The sequence below is a fragment of the Trachurus japonicus genome, chromosome 1 (genome assembly GCF_045865225.1).
Source record: "Trachurus japonicus isolate A0001 chromosome 1, Traja_1.0".
NCBI classification, from domain to species: domain Eukaryota; kingdom Metazoa; phylum Chordata; class Actinopteri; order Carangiformes; family Carangidae; genus Trachurus; species Trachurus japonicus.
The window spans coordinates 27,323,769-27,342,035 of NC_140907.1; the positions used below are offsets into that span (position 1 = coordinate 27,323,769).

Below are 18,267 nucleotides of genomic sequence, written 5' to 3' on the forward strand. Positions count from 1 at the left end.
TTAAAAAATGTATAATATAAAATAATGTATGAGAAGAAAAGAAAAGAAAACATATTTCAAATGAACTGTACAATCTTGATTTAAAAAAAAAAAAACTTGTTTTCTCATCCCACATGCCTTCTCCAGGTAATGAGCAAGTCATTTAATAGCCAACTTAGTCTTTGTGCGTCTAGATATCAATATCTTTCACCTTACGTAAAACCTCAGTTTATTGTTTGAGTTTGAGTTTAAGTTTATTTGGACAATTAAGAACAACTCATCATGTGGTATAATGCATTGATTGGTAAAACATGGACCAAAAAGGTGTAGGCTGAAGGCATGGCTTATTGCCTACCCCTTTTACATCAGCAAATTCAAAATAGTAGAAAATTAACTTCAATGAGAACTTAAGAAGAGCGTTTGGTGTTGAAGTAGGCCGACATTGTGCCACTGTAATGTGAGTATGATGTGCAGAAAGAGAATAACCTAAAGAACAAATAATGACGCATTCCACTCCACCACTTTCTATTGCACAAAAACTCGCTCTTGTTGCGTTCATCACCACTGTCCTGCTGTCTGTTTCCACGTGTTCCAGCCGTTTCTACAGCCCCGCCCCCTCCTGTTCCCATTCTGACAGCCCATTGGCCAAGCCGCCTGTCACTCAACGCACAGTGCGGGCTCGTTGCCTAGCAGCCACGCCCACCGCCTCCCCCTTGTTTGACAGTTCGAAGCTTGACGTCACCGGTTCCGTCCCAACACGGAAACATGGAATAGTGGCAACGGTTGCCTCGGTGTTATGTTATGGATTTAAAGCGGCACTGCTGCCTTAAATCTCAACCACGTATTTTTTCCTTTTTGTTTCTTTTTTCTTTTCTTTTTTTTTTTATACTGTCAGCACGACTTTTAAAGACATGTTAAACGGACGGTGTTAACTTTCTGACCGATGGACGCCCGCGCTGGAAATGGAGAGAGAGTTCGACCTCTGTTGTTAGTTCAATAGCTTCGGTCTTCCCCGTTTGTTTGTTCAGAGACAGAGCCATGAAAGTCGGTGTTTTGGGGGTCATGGGGGCTCTGGGTCGCCTGCTGCTGTCTCTTCTCCTGGTGTCCTGGGAAGGCAGACTATTTCAGGTAAAAAAAAAAACTGCTTTACATCGTCTCTGTTGTTGGTGATGATGATGTTGTTGTTATTGGTTGTTAATACTGTTTGTGTGTTTGCTATTTATGCGGAACTTAGGGGCGCAACTGGCAACACGCTGAGTCTATTTCAGGATCGAGTGAAGTTGCCATGTTATGACAGGACGTTTAAAGTGTTGAGTAGCTCACTGGGGAGTTTAAATTGCCTGAAGAAAGTTAATACTCTCTCTCTTTCTCTTTCTTTCACTCTGTCTCACCCTCTCTCTCTCTCCCTCTCTCGATCTGTGTGTGTATGCGTGCGTACGTGCGCGCGCTGTTCCAGAGGCCCGTGGAGGGGGGCGTTAGTGGGGTGGTGAGGGGGCAACTTCACAACCTGTGTCTGTTAATACACACTCATACACAAAACACACATGGAAACGCAATAATATGCCTAAGAGATGCTAAATATCCCTGTAAAAGACCAGAAATCACAGCAAAGAGATGCTCAGTGACCACAAACAGGCTTAATACAACAGTATAGACCAGAAAGTTGCATAGAGTGATGATAAAGAGATGCACAGATAACTGCAAAGACACACAAAATGACCAAAAAGGTACACAAAGCTATGTAGGAATACAAAAGAGAGGAAAAATAACCATCAACAGACACAACATGCAACATTAACATGGATGGGTCGCCTGTTGATCACCAAGTAGGTAGGCTAGAGCTTGCAGTAGCTATACCATATGTCAAGGCTTGTGTTTCTTTATTGCAGTTCAATGGGTTCAGATCCAGCCCAGGCCTTATGTCATGTCCTCGCTTCTCTCTCCCCTGCAGCTATAGCTCCTTGATTGTCTCTTAATACAGAATGACAGAAAAACCATTCAGAGACAGAAAAAACAATTTGTGTGTCGTTCAGTCTGGGAGTCTTTAAAAAAGGAGGGGTTTGGGGGGGCTTTTATCAATCTGATAATATTCTGTAATCCACCTGTGTGTTTGCTTTTTGCCATGGAGTGCTTTTCTGCCCTGTGTTGCCAGTTGCCACCCCTTCGTGGGTAAATATGGGAGCGGTGAACACACACACACACACACACACACACACACGCTCTCAGTATAGGGTTTAGTGTTGGTAAGGAGAATAAGGATATCCTGCTAAATGAGGAACAGTCTGATTATTGAAGCCGAAACTTTTCTCTAGAAGCTGGACTATCAACCTCTGGCGGTCTCGACACACCCACTTACACACACCCTCTTGCATGTACACTGACACACACCCTGAAATTTAGCTATGCTGAAATCTTGGACACATGACACGGTGACTGAACTGCCTGTCAGACAGCTGATCTAAAGCTTCTCTCTCTCTCTATCCTGCTCTCTCTCTCTCTCTCGACCCATCAGGTTGGAGGGGTCAGATCCGTTACCCTCCCAGAGTCCCTGCTGTTCGTCTCGACGCTGGACGGCAGTCTGCATGCTGTCTCCAAACAGTCAGGAGACATCAAGTGGACTCTGAGAGAAGGTTCCTGCTTCACCACTACACCCGTCAACACCATCGTCCATTGTTTTCTTTTCTTTTTCAACATTTCTCATGAAAATATTGTTTGAATTCTTTCAGACCCCATCATCCAAGTGCCTGTCTACCTCACAGAGTGAGTAGTGTGTACAGCGGCGTACACTTTTGCAGTATGCACTTACATATCAGACTCGGGTGCTTTCATCTGAGTATTGAAAACTGTCAAGTACCAAAAGCACGCAACAAATATCTTATCAGAGTTGTTGTTCTCCGACTTAATCTTTGATCAGATGCCTCGGGAGTTTTAGGACCTGAAGGAACATCTTAGTAGACAAGAGTATAAATTTACTTTTCTGACATCTACAGTATTGTAAAATGAAAGTAGAACTGTTAATAACCCTCATTTATACAAACACATATTAACTAATCACTGTACTGATGTGTGAACGTTGCTTTTGCAGGCCAGGTTTTCTCCCTGACCCCAATGATGGCAGTTTGTATGTACTGGGTGGCAAGTACAAAGAAGGCTTGATGGTAAGGAAACACAATGTGTGTTTGTGAGTCGGTTTGTGCGTCTGTTTTCACTGTTTGACTCCATTGTTTTGACGTGTCTACAGAAACTGCCTTTCACCATCCCTGAGCTGGTCCAGTCAGCTCCCTGCAGGAGCTCTGATGGTATACTGTACACAGGTCAGACACTGTTATGTTTATCTGTGAGGATCCCCATTAGCACATTTGAAAACAGTACATTTATAACATACATTTATAATCACAACATGAATATTATAGACAAGACAAGTCAGCAGAAACTTACATTAAATCTTTACAATAAGTATGAATCATCATCCTAAATCAAAGAACGTATATAAGACTCTCCAATACACAGTGGTTATAAAATAGAGGCAAAACACTGTGTGTGTAACCTTTCTTGTCACTGTGAGGTCAGAGATGGAGACAGACAAATAAAACAAGTCAATATTTGATTAAGCTCACACCTGTGTCACTTCTGCAGGTAAGAAACAGGACGTGTGGTTTGTCGTGGATCCTGAGACGGGCGAGAAACAAACCAGTTTAACCACCTCCTCGTCTGAATCCATCTGCCCCAACACTCCCCTGCTCTACATAGGACGCACAGGTATGTCGGTCGCACAAGCACATGTGTGTAAGTAGGAACTGAGGTATTCTCACCAGGATCTGCTGCTTATCAACTTTACACGTGTTTGTTTTACTTCTTACTACATTTCATTACTATTTTGTAACTTAATATAGTATATTGAAAATTAACACAGGGAGAAGGGGTGGGATTTAATAAGCTTCGGCTTCTTCCCACTCCTTTTGAACATAAATAATTAAGTTTTGTTGTTGTTGGGGTTTTTTTTGCGCTGTTGTCTTGTATTTACTGTTGTTTGTGTGTTTTTATTTTTGTTCTTTTATTCTGTGTTCAAATAAACTTTCATTCATCATTCACCATCATCATTTTCCAGAATATGTAGTGACGATGTTTGACACCAAGACACAGGAGCTGCGATGGAACGCAACCTACAACGACTACTCTGCTCCCCCTTATGATGAGAAACAAGACTACAGTACGTCCCTGGACACGCCTACATTTACACAACAGCTCCATTAACTTGAGTAGTTCAATGTAAATATTGATATGTTACAGCATTTTGTCCAACTGCTACTTCTAAGACCAAGAATGTGCTTTTAATCTCATCATTGTAGTTTTGTTTTTATAGTTGGTGTGTTGAATTATCTTTTTGATACTGATCTGTAAAAACATTTTGTATTACAACTTGTGCTGTACTAACCCGTTCTACGTGCTTTCCCATCAGAAATGGCCCATCTGGTATCGAGCGGCGATGGTCTTGTTGTGACAGTTGACAGAGAGTCAGGTGAGGGAGAGGTGTGTGTGGATATTATGACTTTTAAATGTCAGGGTTTGTGTGCGCGCTCTCATTCGATCGCTCTAAAACTGTACGTGTTGCATTGTTTTTTGTCTTTTAGGTGATGTTCTGTGGAGTCAGAACTATGGCTCACCCGTTGTGGGCGTCTACCTGTACTCCGGTGACTCACTCAGACACGCCCCCCAACTGTCCCTCGCCATGGAAACGCTCCGCTTCCTCACCTTCTCCTCTGCCAACGAACAGGCAGACACACACTCCACTTTGAAGTGGAGCTATCAGTTTGTGAAGGAGCAAGCCAGCGCACAAACACAACTTGTGTAAGAGAAAAACACACACACACACACACACACACACTCCTGCACGCATACAAAAGAATAGAAAGTTGTTATGCTCAGTCCTGAGGTGATATCCTCTGGCTGGTTTCATGACTGATTATTATTCACAATAACTGTAACTTGACGCCTTGCAGAAAGCTCAGACCTTGGCCACTGCTGAACAACATCCCAGCCTGCGTCTGCTGCACTGCACTCAAGTGTTTGTAATTTAATACAGACTAGGCATAGAAACAGAGACGCTCTGAATCTGTTATCTCAGTCATTATACCTCCAGTTACATTATCACTCCCCCACTTCCACATATTCCAGGCTAAAAAAAGATATAAAACATGATTTTTTACAGTCTGCCTGTAGCCTGTTCATCCCACAGTTAGGTCTGTTTCACTCACAGTTGATTCATAATGTAATATACACTGGAGATGTGGCTGTTTAAAGGAGCTGTTTGTAAGTGGTAAACAGCTGTTAACCCAATAAATATAGAGGAAATGTTAGTACAGACAGAGGTGGATAGAAACACCAACATTCACTCTTTTCTTTTACTGCAAGTAGCATGCTACTCAGTTAACAGCTAATGAGCTCGCCCCACCCCGTCTCGTTACTTTCCAATAATGACTCACTGTCGCCTTCAATCCACCCTGAAGGCATAGCGCTGCTCAGAAGTTGTATCATAACCTCTATTCTTGTAAACACTGGCTAAACAAGCATTTCACGTGGCAACTGAGTAACAAATCTGTATGAATGAGGGCTGTCACAGTTAACATGATAATACCACATGAATAGAAATTCCTTTTAACGTCACTTTTTTTTTTCTGTCACATGATTAACACACCTTCTGTTTTATTGACCTTTGGCCCAACCCATAGTTTGAATCAAACGTATGAGCTCACAGAGGCAAGCTAAACCATCTCTATACCATTCAGATTGTCTTTGTATAATTGCAGCAACACCTTTTAGGGTTTCTCGACAATATTTGACATCTTTGGTGAATGTATGATGAACTGACATTTGCATGTCTTTAACATATCCTTTTCTGGTACATTTTCACATAAATGTGCAGGTAATTGTGATTAACTATGGACACTCATGCATTTAATGGAGATCAAATATTGTAATTGATTAATAGCCCAAGCATGAATTTACATTTTTTTTAATTTAACCACTTTGTAACCCAATTTTTCAGTTATTGGTATCAACTAGGGACGTCACGATTATACATTTTCTTGGTACGATTATTGTCAGAGAAATAATCACGGCATTACGATTATCACAATTATTATACATAAATTAATTTCACAACACTATGAATGTGTAAAATCAAATATAGTAAAATATTATTACATTACTAATTATTTACACAAATTAATTAATTAATTAATTGTCATCTATACCAAATGTTTATGTCTATTTTAATGGATTTTTTTATTATTACAAATGACATGCTGCTAACCTTCCTACCAATTCAGTGTTGCATTAGGAAAATGAACTTAATTTAAACTAGTATCTGTGCATTTACTTTTATTTTGGTGCGTATCTGCCTATATACAATCTTTTTTGGAAAGTGACGGTATTTAGGAATCATGATGATTAATTAATTGTGGCGTTTAATACCGTGGTTAATTGTGAAAACAAGTTATCGTGACATCTCTACTATCAACTGATTATTGTTTACAGTGGAAAACTCTCAATCTAATCAGTTATTTCTCGCCCAAAGACCAATATGAAGATTTGTATTTGATAACAAAATCCCTGTGTGAGCTTTGCTGATAAATTCACTTCCTTTAGCTGAGGAAATAACCCAGCCTTTGTTTCTTTAAGACCCACTCTTTATGTTGGAAAATTGGACTCTCACCTCTACGCCTCGACTTCCCTCGTCCACCACGGAGTCTCTTTAGTGGTGAGTTCAAGTATCTAATACATTTTTTATTACATATCACACATCCAGTCTCCTCACGCTCCCTCCAGCCTCAGCAGAATATTAACAGCACCGCGGTCCGTCAGATCTGGTTCATCAGAAAAACGAAGAATTGATATCGATTGCGGTGTGATGATTAAATGGGATGTCATGATGTGATGTGAGGGGTTTGTTGTTTTCTGGTTGCCGTGGCAGCCTCGCGGCCTGACCCTGGCTCGGATTGAAGGTCCCGACACGGCAGAAGTGACGGTCAGAGAGCGAGGGGAGTGTGAGATTACACCGTCCACCGATGTGCGCTATCCGCCAGGGAGCACAAACAGCCAGAAAAACCACTGGCTGCTAATAGGTAAAAACACACACACACACACACACACACACACACACATTAACTATTGATCATATAGAAACCTAAGCACTTACAGCTCACAATAATTTTAGCTTGAAAATCTAACTTTCTGGCCATAATATCCTGAAACCAGATTTATACACTGAATTATATGAAATTCCTTTAAAACTATAAATAATTTAGAGTGTAAATCCTCCAAATCTCTAAACTTTTTAACCATGTTTAAATTTTAAAACCTTGTGTGGCCTCTGGTTTAAGAAGAAAAGATTGCAATGCTTCTTCAGAACTGAAATTTCTCTCTGATTTATTGACAGTAAAACACCGCGGCGTCGGCCCCTGACACAAAAACAGGGCCTCATACAGCTCTACATATTCAATATCTCATTTCATTTATTTGTAACGGGACTCTGCGTATTCATGAACATACAAAATGTAAATACACCAGATTTAGCTCAAGGCTAATTTCCATCAGTAGTCCCGCCATTCACACAACAACAACAATTATACAAGGACGAAAATAAGAACAAAGTACAGCATGGTACAACTACCATATCACAAAACCACAATACCATATCACAATATCACAGTATACAATATAACATACCGTAGCTTCAGTCAGAAAGAGCAAGGAGTAGTAGTAAAATTAAATGCATTTAATCGACAAAGGTGTCGTATAGCGCTGTTAAGATTCATTAAAGTGTGTGTTTGTGTGTTTTAGGCCATCATGAGCTCCCTCCAGTGGCCCACACCACCATGCTGAGGGATTTCCCCGTCACCCTGCAGCGCTCCGGCGAGGCGGTCATCCCCCCTCGACCGCCTGGCTCCTCCGCCTCCCCCGTTTCCCCTCCCTCCCACTACCACCAGAGATACGTGAGTCACACTACACCTGAGAGTCAGTGAATTACATTAATGCTATCAGGCAATTATCCTCTCTTAGAAAAAAACTATTACCGTCCATTACAGCCTACTTCAAGCTGTGGCAGGGACCAGAGAAATCGATGTAATGAACTTTTAAACAGTCCTTTAACGGCCACTTTGATGACAGACTGTGTTAGTTGGAAATAAAGCAGACACACACACACACACACACACAGATGAAAACAAACTGAAGTCTCATTATATTTCCATTGTCTCTCAGTTCCAGTCGGTAGCTGATAGCCACGGCGACACTAACAGCGGCGGGATGGACGGGGGCAGCGCAGGCCAGGCTCAGAGGCCGACCACCGTGCTGCCGGTCTACATGTCCCAGGACCGTCTGACCCTGGCCGTGCTGACGCTGCTGCTGGGAGGATGGCTGGCCTTCGCGCTCACGTACCCCGTGGTGAGTTTTATATGTGTTGTTTGTCTTGTATTGTATTGTGTCTATATGTGTGTTTAAAATGCAGGGCCCGTATTCATCAGACTGTCAAGGAATAACACTCGCTCTGGAGCACCAGTAGTCTGAGCGAGAGCAGAGATTATCATGTGACTTAGTCTGACTTAAAGTGTTAAAAATAAGTTTTATGAGCAACTGTCAAGCGATCACATGACTGATCGCATGTACTCAGAGGAGGAAGAGCCTGTCTGATAGATTACATTGTGCATTACGCACATAAACCCTGACAGTTTAGTCAGTGGTATGTTATTCTGAAAGAAAGTACATATTATTGAACTCATAAAATCACAAATTAACAACAATCACATATTTATAATGTATAAATATAGAAATTAAGATTTAAATGATAATAAATTGGCTGAAATGAAAGCTGAATTGTACTGCAATCCCACCAGACACATATCACACTGACAAACACTGATTTCACATGGTTTTAAATTAGACAAGGCAAGGCAAGGCAATTTTATTTTTATAGCCCGTTTTTACAAACAGTTTGTCTCAAAGGGCTTCACATGGCATCATAACAACATCCTCTGTCCTTAGACCCTCACATCGAATGAGGAAAACCTCCATGGAAAACCCTTTTAACAAGGAAAAATCGGAGAAACCTCAGGGTGAGCAACAGAGGAGGGATCCCTCACCCAGGACGGACAGACATGCAATAGATGTTGTTACAGACAAGAAAACAGTTTATAACACAGATTGTGGGAGAAATGGAAATGTTAACAAGAGCTGATGGAGGCAATTACATCAATATTACATTTATTTTTGCTGTTTCTTTGCACCAAACTATTAAAAAGTGGTGTAACAGCCTTTGAAATGTTCACATGCAATTAAATGGTTGTTATTTACTCTACTTATTTGGTTGAGGTATTAGTGCTAGATGATGAGAAAGAGAATTTACCCCCCCCCATCTAATTTTATTATATTTTTCATTCAGAAAATTCAGTCATTTAGCAGGTTGATAAATACAGAGCCAGGTTTTCAGTTTGTGTTCTTGTTTTTGAAAATGTTTGGAAACTGACTTTCTGAATCCATTGGGCACTGAACCTACAGTATTCTCACATCTTTATGTTAAATATGTTGCAGCTACATCCACAAGCTGCTCAGCATTGCCTTGCATAAAAAAAAAACAGGTGGAAACAAACTACCTTGGCTCTGACCAAAAGTTAAATCCTCCATCCAGCTCCTCTGAAGCTCCCTATCTAACACGGTTGTGTTGTTTTCTTTTATGTTCAATCAGTGTGAGGATGACAAATTATAATTTCATATGGTGTTGTGTGCCAGTCTGGAACATTTCTTGGCTGGATGCAGAGAGAGACATGTGCTAATGATACTCTCATCAAACACTCGGCTAGAAAGCACATAAACACATTCCCCCAAATGTGGATATTTTCTTTAAAGATAGGAGCAGTGTTGATAAGATGCACAAAATATGATCAGTTGTGTGCCTTTAATCTGTGATTGCACGCTGTCGTTGCATCTGAAGGGTTAGAAAAATAAAAGTTCACCTCCTGCAGTTAGTTTTTCTCAATCTACTTCTGCTGAAATGATCAGGTTCTGTCATGAACCAGATATCCGTCAACCCCTGAGGAGCAATTATAAATATTTTGTCTTCAGCTGTTGTTTACACTTGTAGGTGGAACAAAGAAATTATGTTAATAGTTTTCCAAAGCTGAAAAAAATGGAATGAATTCCTGAAAAGAAAAACAATCAGGTTTTTGTTTTTTTTTTGGCTGCATGATGCATGTTGTTGTCAGTGAGGGAGGTGAAGTAGAAACCTTCTGGAAACAGCGCGACGTGATGCGATGCTGCGTGATAGACGTTTCACTAATTATCATCAGGGGTGAGGAAAAAAAATCAACCTGCCAAAATAAACCCTGAGGAGCAAAATATCCTGTTTTCACCACCGCTGTATCTGTTTTTATGCTGCAGAGGCACAGATCAGGAACAGGACAGTCAGTCATCATGGTGGGATAATAACTTAATAACATTCATAACAATACGTGATATAGACATCGTGTTTACAAAGAAAGCCTGTCCCTACAGACTCGGCCATCTCATTAGATTTTGCAGCAATTTCCTGCATAAATCTGTGTTGTAATTAATGATATAAATGAACAAATTCATTTTTTGTTGAGCTTAATTTCATGCAAGTGCAGTTCAACCTGATTTACAGTCAAAATAAATCTGGGTGTCTGTGCTTGGAGGTGCTACGGTTACAGTACGAACCTCATTAACAGTGCCGCTTTGTGTCATATGAAGACAACATGTCGGTATAGAAATGTATGCTTTCATCAGCTTATCTAATGGAGCATGATTTGTTACTATAATAACAGTAATCAACTGTAATTAGCAGTAATTATAGCGAGGCGTGCACTTCAAATGACTCTTTTCTAGCTGGTTTCAGGAGCTGAATGGTATCGACTGTGTTCTTTTTCTTCACAGTTTTGTGGCGTTGTGTTGCATTTATTTCTCGGCGCTGAACCTTCAGCTTCCACCCTCAAACAGCCTTTCATCTGATTTGTATCTGTGCATTCATGTGTGTGTTTTTATTTATTACCCAGCGTGCAGCCCAGCAGCTCAAAGCTCAAAGGCAACTGGAAGAAGCGTTTGAGTCTCGTCTCCAGCGCATCCAGACCAACATGCAGTCAAACGCTCAGACGGTGACCTTGGTTTCTGCCTCAGACGCGACCCTTTCCACCGACACAAACCGCTCCAGTGGTAAGAAACCGATGCAACAACTTCTCTGTTCTCTGCCACACACACACACACTCCTCATCTAAGGCCTATAACATGTCGAGTTCAGCGATGAAACATTTTTCTTTCCGTTGCGGTAATGACACGAGAGGTTATTAAAATGTATGGAGTAGTTGTTTTTCTTGTAGCACTGAAACATTGAATGTTTATTGGTTGAATAAATTGGGGGCAGAATGAGGTGTCATACAGCTCACTGGGTTGAGCAGGCCAGTTCCTGTCTCTCTCTGACTATCCTATCAATTGAAGGCATTAAAGGCCCTAAAAATACTTTAAAAAAAAAAAGAATTGCAGACAGAAACAGTTAGTTTTATGTCACACTTACATACATGCATACTAAAGATCTTCACTTCTCCACCTCCAGACTCCCTGCCTGCATCTGCCGACCCTCCACCGAGTCCTCACTCTCACAGCAGCGGCACCTCAGAGGCTACCGATAAAACCGCCACAGCTGAGCACAAACCCACCGCAGGTAACTCATCACCGCACTGCGTTTAGTAGCTGATATTACTCACCGTTCAGATGAGACTAATTTCCTCTCGGCTCTGTTCTTCTCTCCCTCTCAGAGGGAAACAGTGAGGAGGTGCAGGTTGGTAAAATCTCCTTCACTCCGTCTGACGTCCTCGGACACGGCACAGCAGGAACTTTTGTGTTCAGGTATGATCATGTGAGACTTTTTTTTTTTACCAGAGTCCTGTTACCTTTGACCTTAGTCAATAGGCCTTATCAATGGATTTACATGTGTTTGATCATAAACTGCAAAATAGGTTCATTTTACATGCCTCCAACTGTCTTCCAAACACAATGTTGGCTTTGTTTACACGGATTTCATTACAAAATGAAAATAACCTAGAAGATATTTTCCCCCGAGACAGTTTAAGGAAATAATCCTTCATCATATTGAACAATAAGCTGCCTTTATTTGGTTGTTTGTTGTTTTAAGAACACCACTGAATTTCACGAATGTTGGATAACTTACCTCCAACAAGTTCTCTCAGCAATTTGTCTTTTATACCATAGTGAAAACAATGTAAGCCATTGAACACAGGTTGAAAAAAGTGATGAGCATTGATATTAATCTTACATCATTTCGAGGTTAATGAGCTAATTCATACAAAACCTCAGTTATTTTTCGTGCAGTTTGTCGTAAATGCTCTACAACGTGTGCGTTTACTGAAAAATACGACTGTCCAGACTTCGTGATACGTTACGGAGGCTCTGTGTTTATGATACTCAGGGGTAAATTTGACGGACGCCACGTGGCGGTGAAGCGAATCCTGCCCGAGTGCTTCGAGGTCGCAGAGAGAGAGGTGCAGCTCCTCCGAGAGTCCGACACTCACCCCAACGTCATCCGATACTTCTGCACGGAGAGGGACCGCCTCTTCACCTACATCGCCATCGAGTTGTGCGCCGCCACCCTGCAACAGGTCAGTCAGTGTGTCTGCGGGAAAGAGCAGAAGAAGAGCCGGTAGATCTCGTCACTCCGTTATTGATTTATTGATCACCATCCTCTACCTTCTCTGATGTTCTCCGCAGTATGTGGAAGATATGTCTCGCTTTCCTGAGCTGAATCCCATAAGTCTGCTGGAACAGACCATGTGCGGCCTCTCACACCTCCACTCGCTCAACATAGGTCTGACACACACACACACACACACACATATTCACACAAATAATATTTTACTTTTTTTTCATCTCTTTATTTTTTTTCTCATTTTGGACATAAAAAAACAACAGACAGTAATATAAACATACTGTGCACATGACATTGGCACATACACGTTTACATATAAAGGTCATTAAAGTTATATTAACTTTCATATCTCAAAATAAATAGATAAAGGGGATTACTTCACAAGAAAAATTATACATAAATATATATATACATATATAGATACACATACATATATATACACACAAAGAAAAAAGAAAAAAAGACCTAAACAAAGCAATAAAAACAAGTTTCTTTCCTTCTATTGGGGGTTAAGAGAACTTCTAAAACTTGCCATCAGACTATGTGTTGCAGTTAAAAACAATTAACAGCTGCCAGATTCGATAGAACTTTCTTTCTGATTTTTCTGTAAAAATCAGATTTTCTCCAGCTCTAAATGTCTCGTAACATCTGTCATAAGATTTGAATAAGTTGGCGCTGCCTTTTGTTTCCAATTGAGTCAAATCAGTCTTTGTGCAAGTAGGCTGACAAACAAAACAAATGGATCTGCGTTATATTATTATTATTATTAATATTTGATAGAGTCTGAAAGGTATTGTCCCAGGAATTTGATAGACAAATGATTTTCTTAAACTACAAACTACTTTTATTTTAAATCTCCTCTCATTTCTCTGTCTCTCTCTCTCCTCCATCATCTCCTCCCTCAGTCCATCGTGACCTGAAGCCCAGGAACATCCTCCTCTCCGGCCCCAGTGCGTTGGGTCGGGTCCGAGCTCTCATCTCCGACTTCGGGCTCTGTAAGAAGATCCCAGACGGCCGGAGCAGCTTCTCTTTGAGGTCGGGAATCCCGGGAACCGAGGGGTGGATAGCACCTGAAGTGCTGCGGGACACACCTGGAAATAAACCGGTACGATTCATGTTCACAAACGAGAGCGGTCAACGTCAGTCAGCGAGACGAAACTCTTCCTGTTTTTGTTTTGTTCAGTCTCCTGTGACTCCAGAGCCAAGAGACTCTTCGTGTTGTATCTTTAAATATTCCCTATTTTCTCTCCTATTTTCTCTATCAGCCTTAGTGATTCAGTTTTTTTCTTCTTCTCCTCAGACAGCAGCAGTGGACGTGTTCTCTGCCGGCTGTGTGTTTTACTACGCGGTCAGCAGGGGGCAGCATCCTTTCGGCGACGCGCTGAGGCGACAGGTCAACATCCTGTCAGGAGAATATTCACTCTCACATTTTATGGAGGATATACACGGTGAGTTTGTACATCCTCATGACGATGACAGCATGAATTATAAAGCACGTAACTAAAACATCTAATCTTGAGGACATCTGGATTATGTATGTAGATTTAAAACAGCTTTGAACCCTGTAGATTTATTTGTAAGTGTATTATTTGCCTCTAAATGTAGCCCAGTGCGTCATCCTGCAAATTTGCTTTAGCTCCAAAAACTCCTCTTTCCTTCAGTTCATCCACTTAGGGAACCCAATGTCTCCCCAGATGAGTCCATGAATAAATCACATTTTATATCTGGATATCTGAAGAAGGCCCATGACCAGATCACTGTGTGTTTGAAATGAACTGATGAAGGACTTCAACCATTTTTACTGTATTTCTAGCCTTTGTTGCTCTTTTCAAACTTTTTTTCAAATAGTTTTTTTTTTTTATCAGACTGCATTTTGAATTATAATGAAACAGACTCTGGATATCTGGAGAGGGTCCATGAGGTCACTGTGTGTTTCTAATGAACCGATACTCGATTTCAACTGGTTCTTTTTTGTATTTCTAGGCTTCGTTCGCTCTTTTCAAACTTTTCTATCGGACTGCATTTTGAAATGTAATGAAAAGTCGTACAAGACTCGCCAGAATAACAACAACATTTGGTTTTTCTCCTCAAATCAGATGACGTCATAGCGCAGGATCTCATCGAGCAAATGATCAGTGCTGAGGCCGAGTCTCGACCCTCCACCGCCTGCGTGCTCAAACACCCGTTCTTCTGGAGCCCAGAGAAGCAGCTGCTCTTTTTCCAGGTGAGTTCACTCACTTTAAAAATGATGGTAACAGCTGTGATGCTCGATGTGCTCATTCATCCCTCTAAAAAAAAAAAAAAAAAAAGCTAATGTTTCTTGCTTTCCTGCTTGTTTTAAAAGTCCAGGTAGATGTTTTATTTTTATTATTTAAATTAAGTTTTATTAATCAGTGTGAGTGGATAATGCAAGTTTTTCATTTTGTGAATGTCTCTACGGTGGCCCTGAGAGCTCAGTTCACTCATAGACTGTATATAAAAGGGTTCACTGCAACTTAAAGGGACAACGAGGAGTTTTGGAAAAGCGAAGCGTTTTCACACTACATTTATGAGCCTCCGCGCGCACCGTAAAATTCTTTGACGCAAGACAGACTCATGTTTTCATTCATCAATAATTAAAGTCAGAGGTTCAAAGACGTTCAGTTACCGTCGTAGGTTCGACCATAAATGGCCATTCAGCTGCGTTATTCTCATTAAGGAAACGCTGGTCGGCTCGACCAGCATTTCCGCCACCACTAATAATAACAAAATAACGATAGAGACAGAACGATATATTTATCGAAAATGGGCCCATTAACAAGTGTTGGTAGCGGAGATTCATCCACATTATCGTGAGACTTTTTTATAACCGAATAGAAACTCCTCGTTGTCCCTTTAAGAAAACACATGCAGACACACATTCAGAAAACAGCTTAATCGATTTGACGACACATGCACCGCCTCAGTATTTACAGTAGCCAGGTCCGACAATGTTTTGTGTCACTGGAAACATTTCCATTGTGTTGTGAGTTTAACGGTGCATGTGTTGTCAAATTAATGACATTTAAGCACATTTGTGTCTCTACAGGTGTTTTCTTAAGTTCTAGTGTCTCAGTATTTTTTCTGCCTCACGTCTCTGTCGTACAACTCTGGAGACTTTTTTTTTCATGTAAGTAAGTCAATTGAATTTATATAGCACTTTTCATAGATAAAATCACAAAGTGCTTTACAACAAGGATAAAATGCAATAAAATACAGAGATCACAATAAAAAACACACAACGGCACAAATACAGGTAACCAGAACATCAACATCAGTAGAAAGTGATGTGTCGGTGTCTGTGTCTGTTTGCAGGACGTGAGCGATCGCATAGAGAAGGAACCAGCCGACAGTCCGATCGTGGTCAGACTGGAAACTGCAGGACGATCTGTGGTCCGAACCAACTGGAGGATGCATATCTCTGCGCCTCTACAGACAGGTACACACACACACACACACACACACACACACACACACACACACACACACACACACAGCATCATGTAACTGTGCAGGGTCTGCAATGTGATTTTTTGTACATTTCAGACTTGCGGCGATTCAGGACGTATAAAGGAAATTCAGTGCGAGACCTTCTGAGAGCCATGAGGAACAAGGTCGGTCGCTACGTTCACATGACTTTTTTTTTGTTTGTTTTTGTTTATGGAAACACATGACACACTGAGTCCTTTTTCCATTCTGCACGTTACAGAAACACCACTACCACGAGTTGCCGCCGGAGGTGCAGGAGACTCTCGGCGAGCTGCCCGAAGGCTTCGTCGGCTACTTCACCTCACGGTTTCCACGGTTACTGATGCACACACATGGCGCTCTGCACATCTGCGCCCACGAGAGACTGTTTCAGCCGTACTATCTGCCCCCCGGCGCCAAATAACGTCGACGTGACTCCACACTCCATGCACTCTTGTCACATTTACTACGCTCACACATACACTGGTTTACTTTCATGGAGGTCCCTGACAGTGCACTGTTATTGCTTTTGTAAAGCCCATACTGTTTCCACCGGGGGGAGGGGGGAGTTACAGTGCTGTGAAAAAGTTTTTATAAGCCTTGATTTGATGTTTTATAGATTAATTTTACTTTTTTTCAGCGACTACTCAAGAAATTATTTGAGAATTAGAAAGAATTAGAGAGCACTCCGAGTGTGTATTTCTACATATTTTGTTACGTTAATAATAGATAATGTTTTTAAAGTATATCGTGTAACTACTCAGGTTACACATCAAAAAACTGCAACCATGAGATACTTTTTTTATTCAATTAAAGGGATAGTTCAACATTTTGGCAAATTGGCCCATTGCCATAATCCCTATAGTCATAGCAGTAGGTTCGTTACCTTTTATTGTCGGTGCAAGTTAGTTTTAGAACGGCGGAGCAGAGCCGCAAGCTGCTCAGAGCTACGCTACGGAGGCTAATGGGATTTCTTGGTTTCCCTCATCAAACTCATCAAATACACAATCCAACAACTCCAAAACGCTCTGGTGGACAAGTTGTGACCTGCACATTCACCACGTTATGAGATAATAACGTGATGTTACAAGACAGAGTTGTTTTCGAGGTAAATTCATGCAAAACCGCTGATGCACGTTCCCGTCGGGGGCAGTTTTTCGGCAAACAGTCTCTGCATTTGCCTCTAAAACAACTCTGTCTCGTAATGTTCCGTTATTATCTCATAGTGTGGTGAATGTGCAGGTCACAACTTGTCCACCAGAGCGTTTTGGAGTTGTTGGATTGTGTATTTGATGAGTTTGATGAGGGAAACCAAGAAATCCCATTAGCCTCCGTAACGTAGCTCTGTGCAGCTCGCGGCTCTGCTCCGCCATTCTAAAAATAACTTGCACCGACAATTAAAGGTAACAAACCTACTGCTAAAACTATAGGGATATGGCAATGGGCCAATTTGCCAAAATGTTGAACTATCCCTTTAAGTGCCACATTTCAGCATTCAGGAGAAACACTCCCAGTTCTGCACTCTGGTTTTTCTAGAAGGGAATGAATCAAAATTACCAAACTTCACTGAAATATGTTTACAATTTGTCCTGCTGACAAACAAACAAACATGACTTAAATTATTTATAGTGTGAGAGAGACATGCAGCGAACGTCTCCGCTGTGAGGCTCATCTGAAATATATCATGTTTCATATTTTATTGAATGAATGAGAAAACAGCTTCTTTTTTTCTTTTTTTTTATTAAGAGGAGATTTATTCACAGTGTGAAAAAGTTCTGCCATAATGTGTCATAAGAAATGCTGCTCAGGTCCCACATTCAGACGGTAGCTACAGGCTTTAGCTCTATGAAAATGTAATGATTGCGCCTGTGGAGCCAGTTTAAATCCCCATAATAGATTTAAATGGGACCTTCTTGGATTTTTTTTTTAGAGTGAGTTCAGTTTTCTATAAAAAAAAATATGAGTCTATTGAGGAGGAGGGTGATCACTCAGAGCTCAGATGAAAAAAGCAGAGGAAAAAGAAGCTGCAAGTGAGATGCACAAACTTTGTCACAGCACTGTGGGTGACACAC

The 18,267-nt window shown here is 41.1% G+C and overlaps 1 protein-coding gene and 1 long non-coding RNA gene across 2 annotated transcripts in view; one reads left to right on the forward strand and one right to left on the reverse strand.

Annotated features, from left to right (window-relative positions):
* Positions 1 to 18,267, reverse strand: part of LOC146992070 (uncharacterized) — an 86,427-nt gene that overhangs the window by 59,283 nt on the left and 8,877 nt on the right. The gene's annotated exons all lie outside the window — the stretch shown is intronic.
* ern2 (endoplasmic reticulum to nucleus signaling 2) lies at positions 729 to 16,883 on the forward strand. Its single transcript, XM_085783357.1, has 24 exons — positions 729 to 1,107; positions 2,492 to 2,609; positions 2,706 to 2,739; positions 3,065 to 3,137; positions 3,221 to 3,293; positions 3,616 to 3,738; positions 4,088 to 4,189; positions 4,439 to 4,498; positions 4,611 to 4,827; positions 6,661 to 6,739; positions 6,953 to 7,103; positions 7,822 to 7,973; positions 8,242 to 8,424; positions 11,046 to 11,202; positions 11,600 to 11,707; positions 11,802 to 11,892; positions 12,473 to 12,662; positions 12,772 to 12,868; positions 13,615 to 13,814; positions 14,010 to 14,157; positions 14,806 to 14,933; positions 16,043 to 16,166; positions 16,274 to 16,341; positions 16,437 to 16,883. The coding sequence occupies exons 1-24, from the start codon at positions 1,018 to 1,020 to the stop codon at positions 16,617 to 16,619; spliced, it is 2,949 nt and encodes a 982-aa protein (XP_085639483.1). The 5' UTR covers positions 729 to 1,017; the 3' UTR covers positions 16,620 to 16,883.

Excerpts from the sequence above, each read along its gene's own strand:
- ern2 (XM_085783357.1), top strand. The coding sequence starts at position 1,018 with ATGAAAGTCGGTGTTTTGGGGGTCATGGGGGCTCTGGGTCGCCTGCTG. Across the intron at positions 3,294-3,615 it reads TGATGGTATACTGTACACAG|GTAAGAAACAGGACGTGTGG; the intron begins GTCAGACACTGT and ends TCACTTCTGCAG. Across the intron at positions 12,663-12,771 it reads GCGCCGCCACCCTGCAACAG|TATGTGGAAGATATGTCTCG; the intron begins GTCAGTCAGTGT and ends TGTTCTCCGCAG.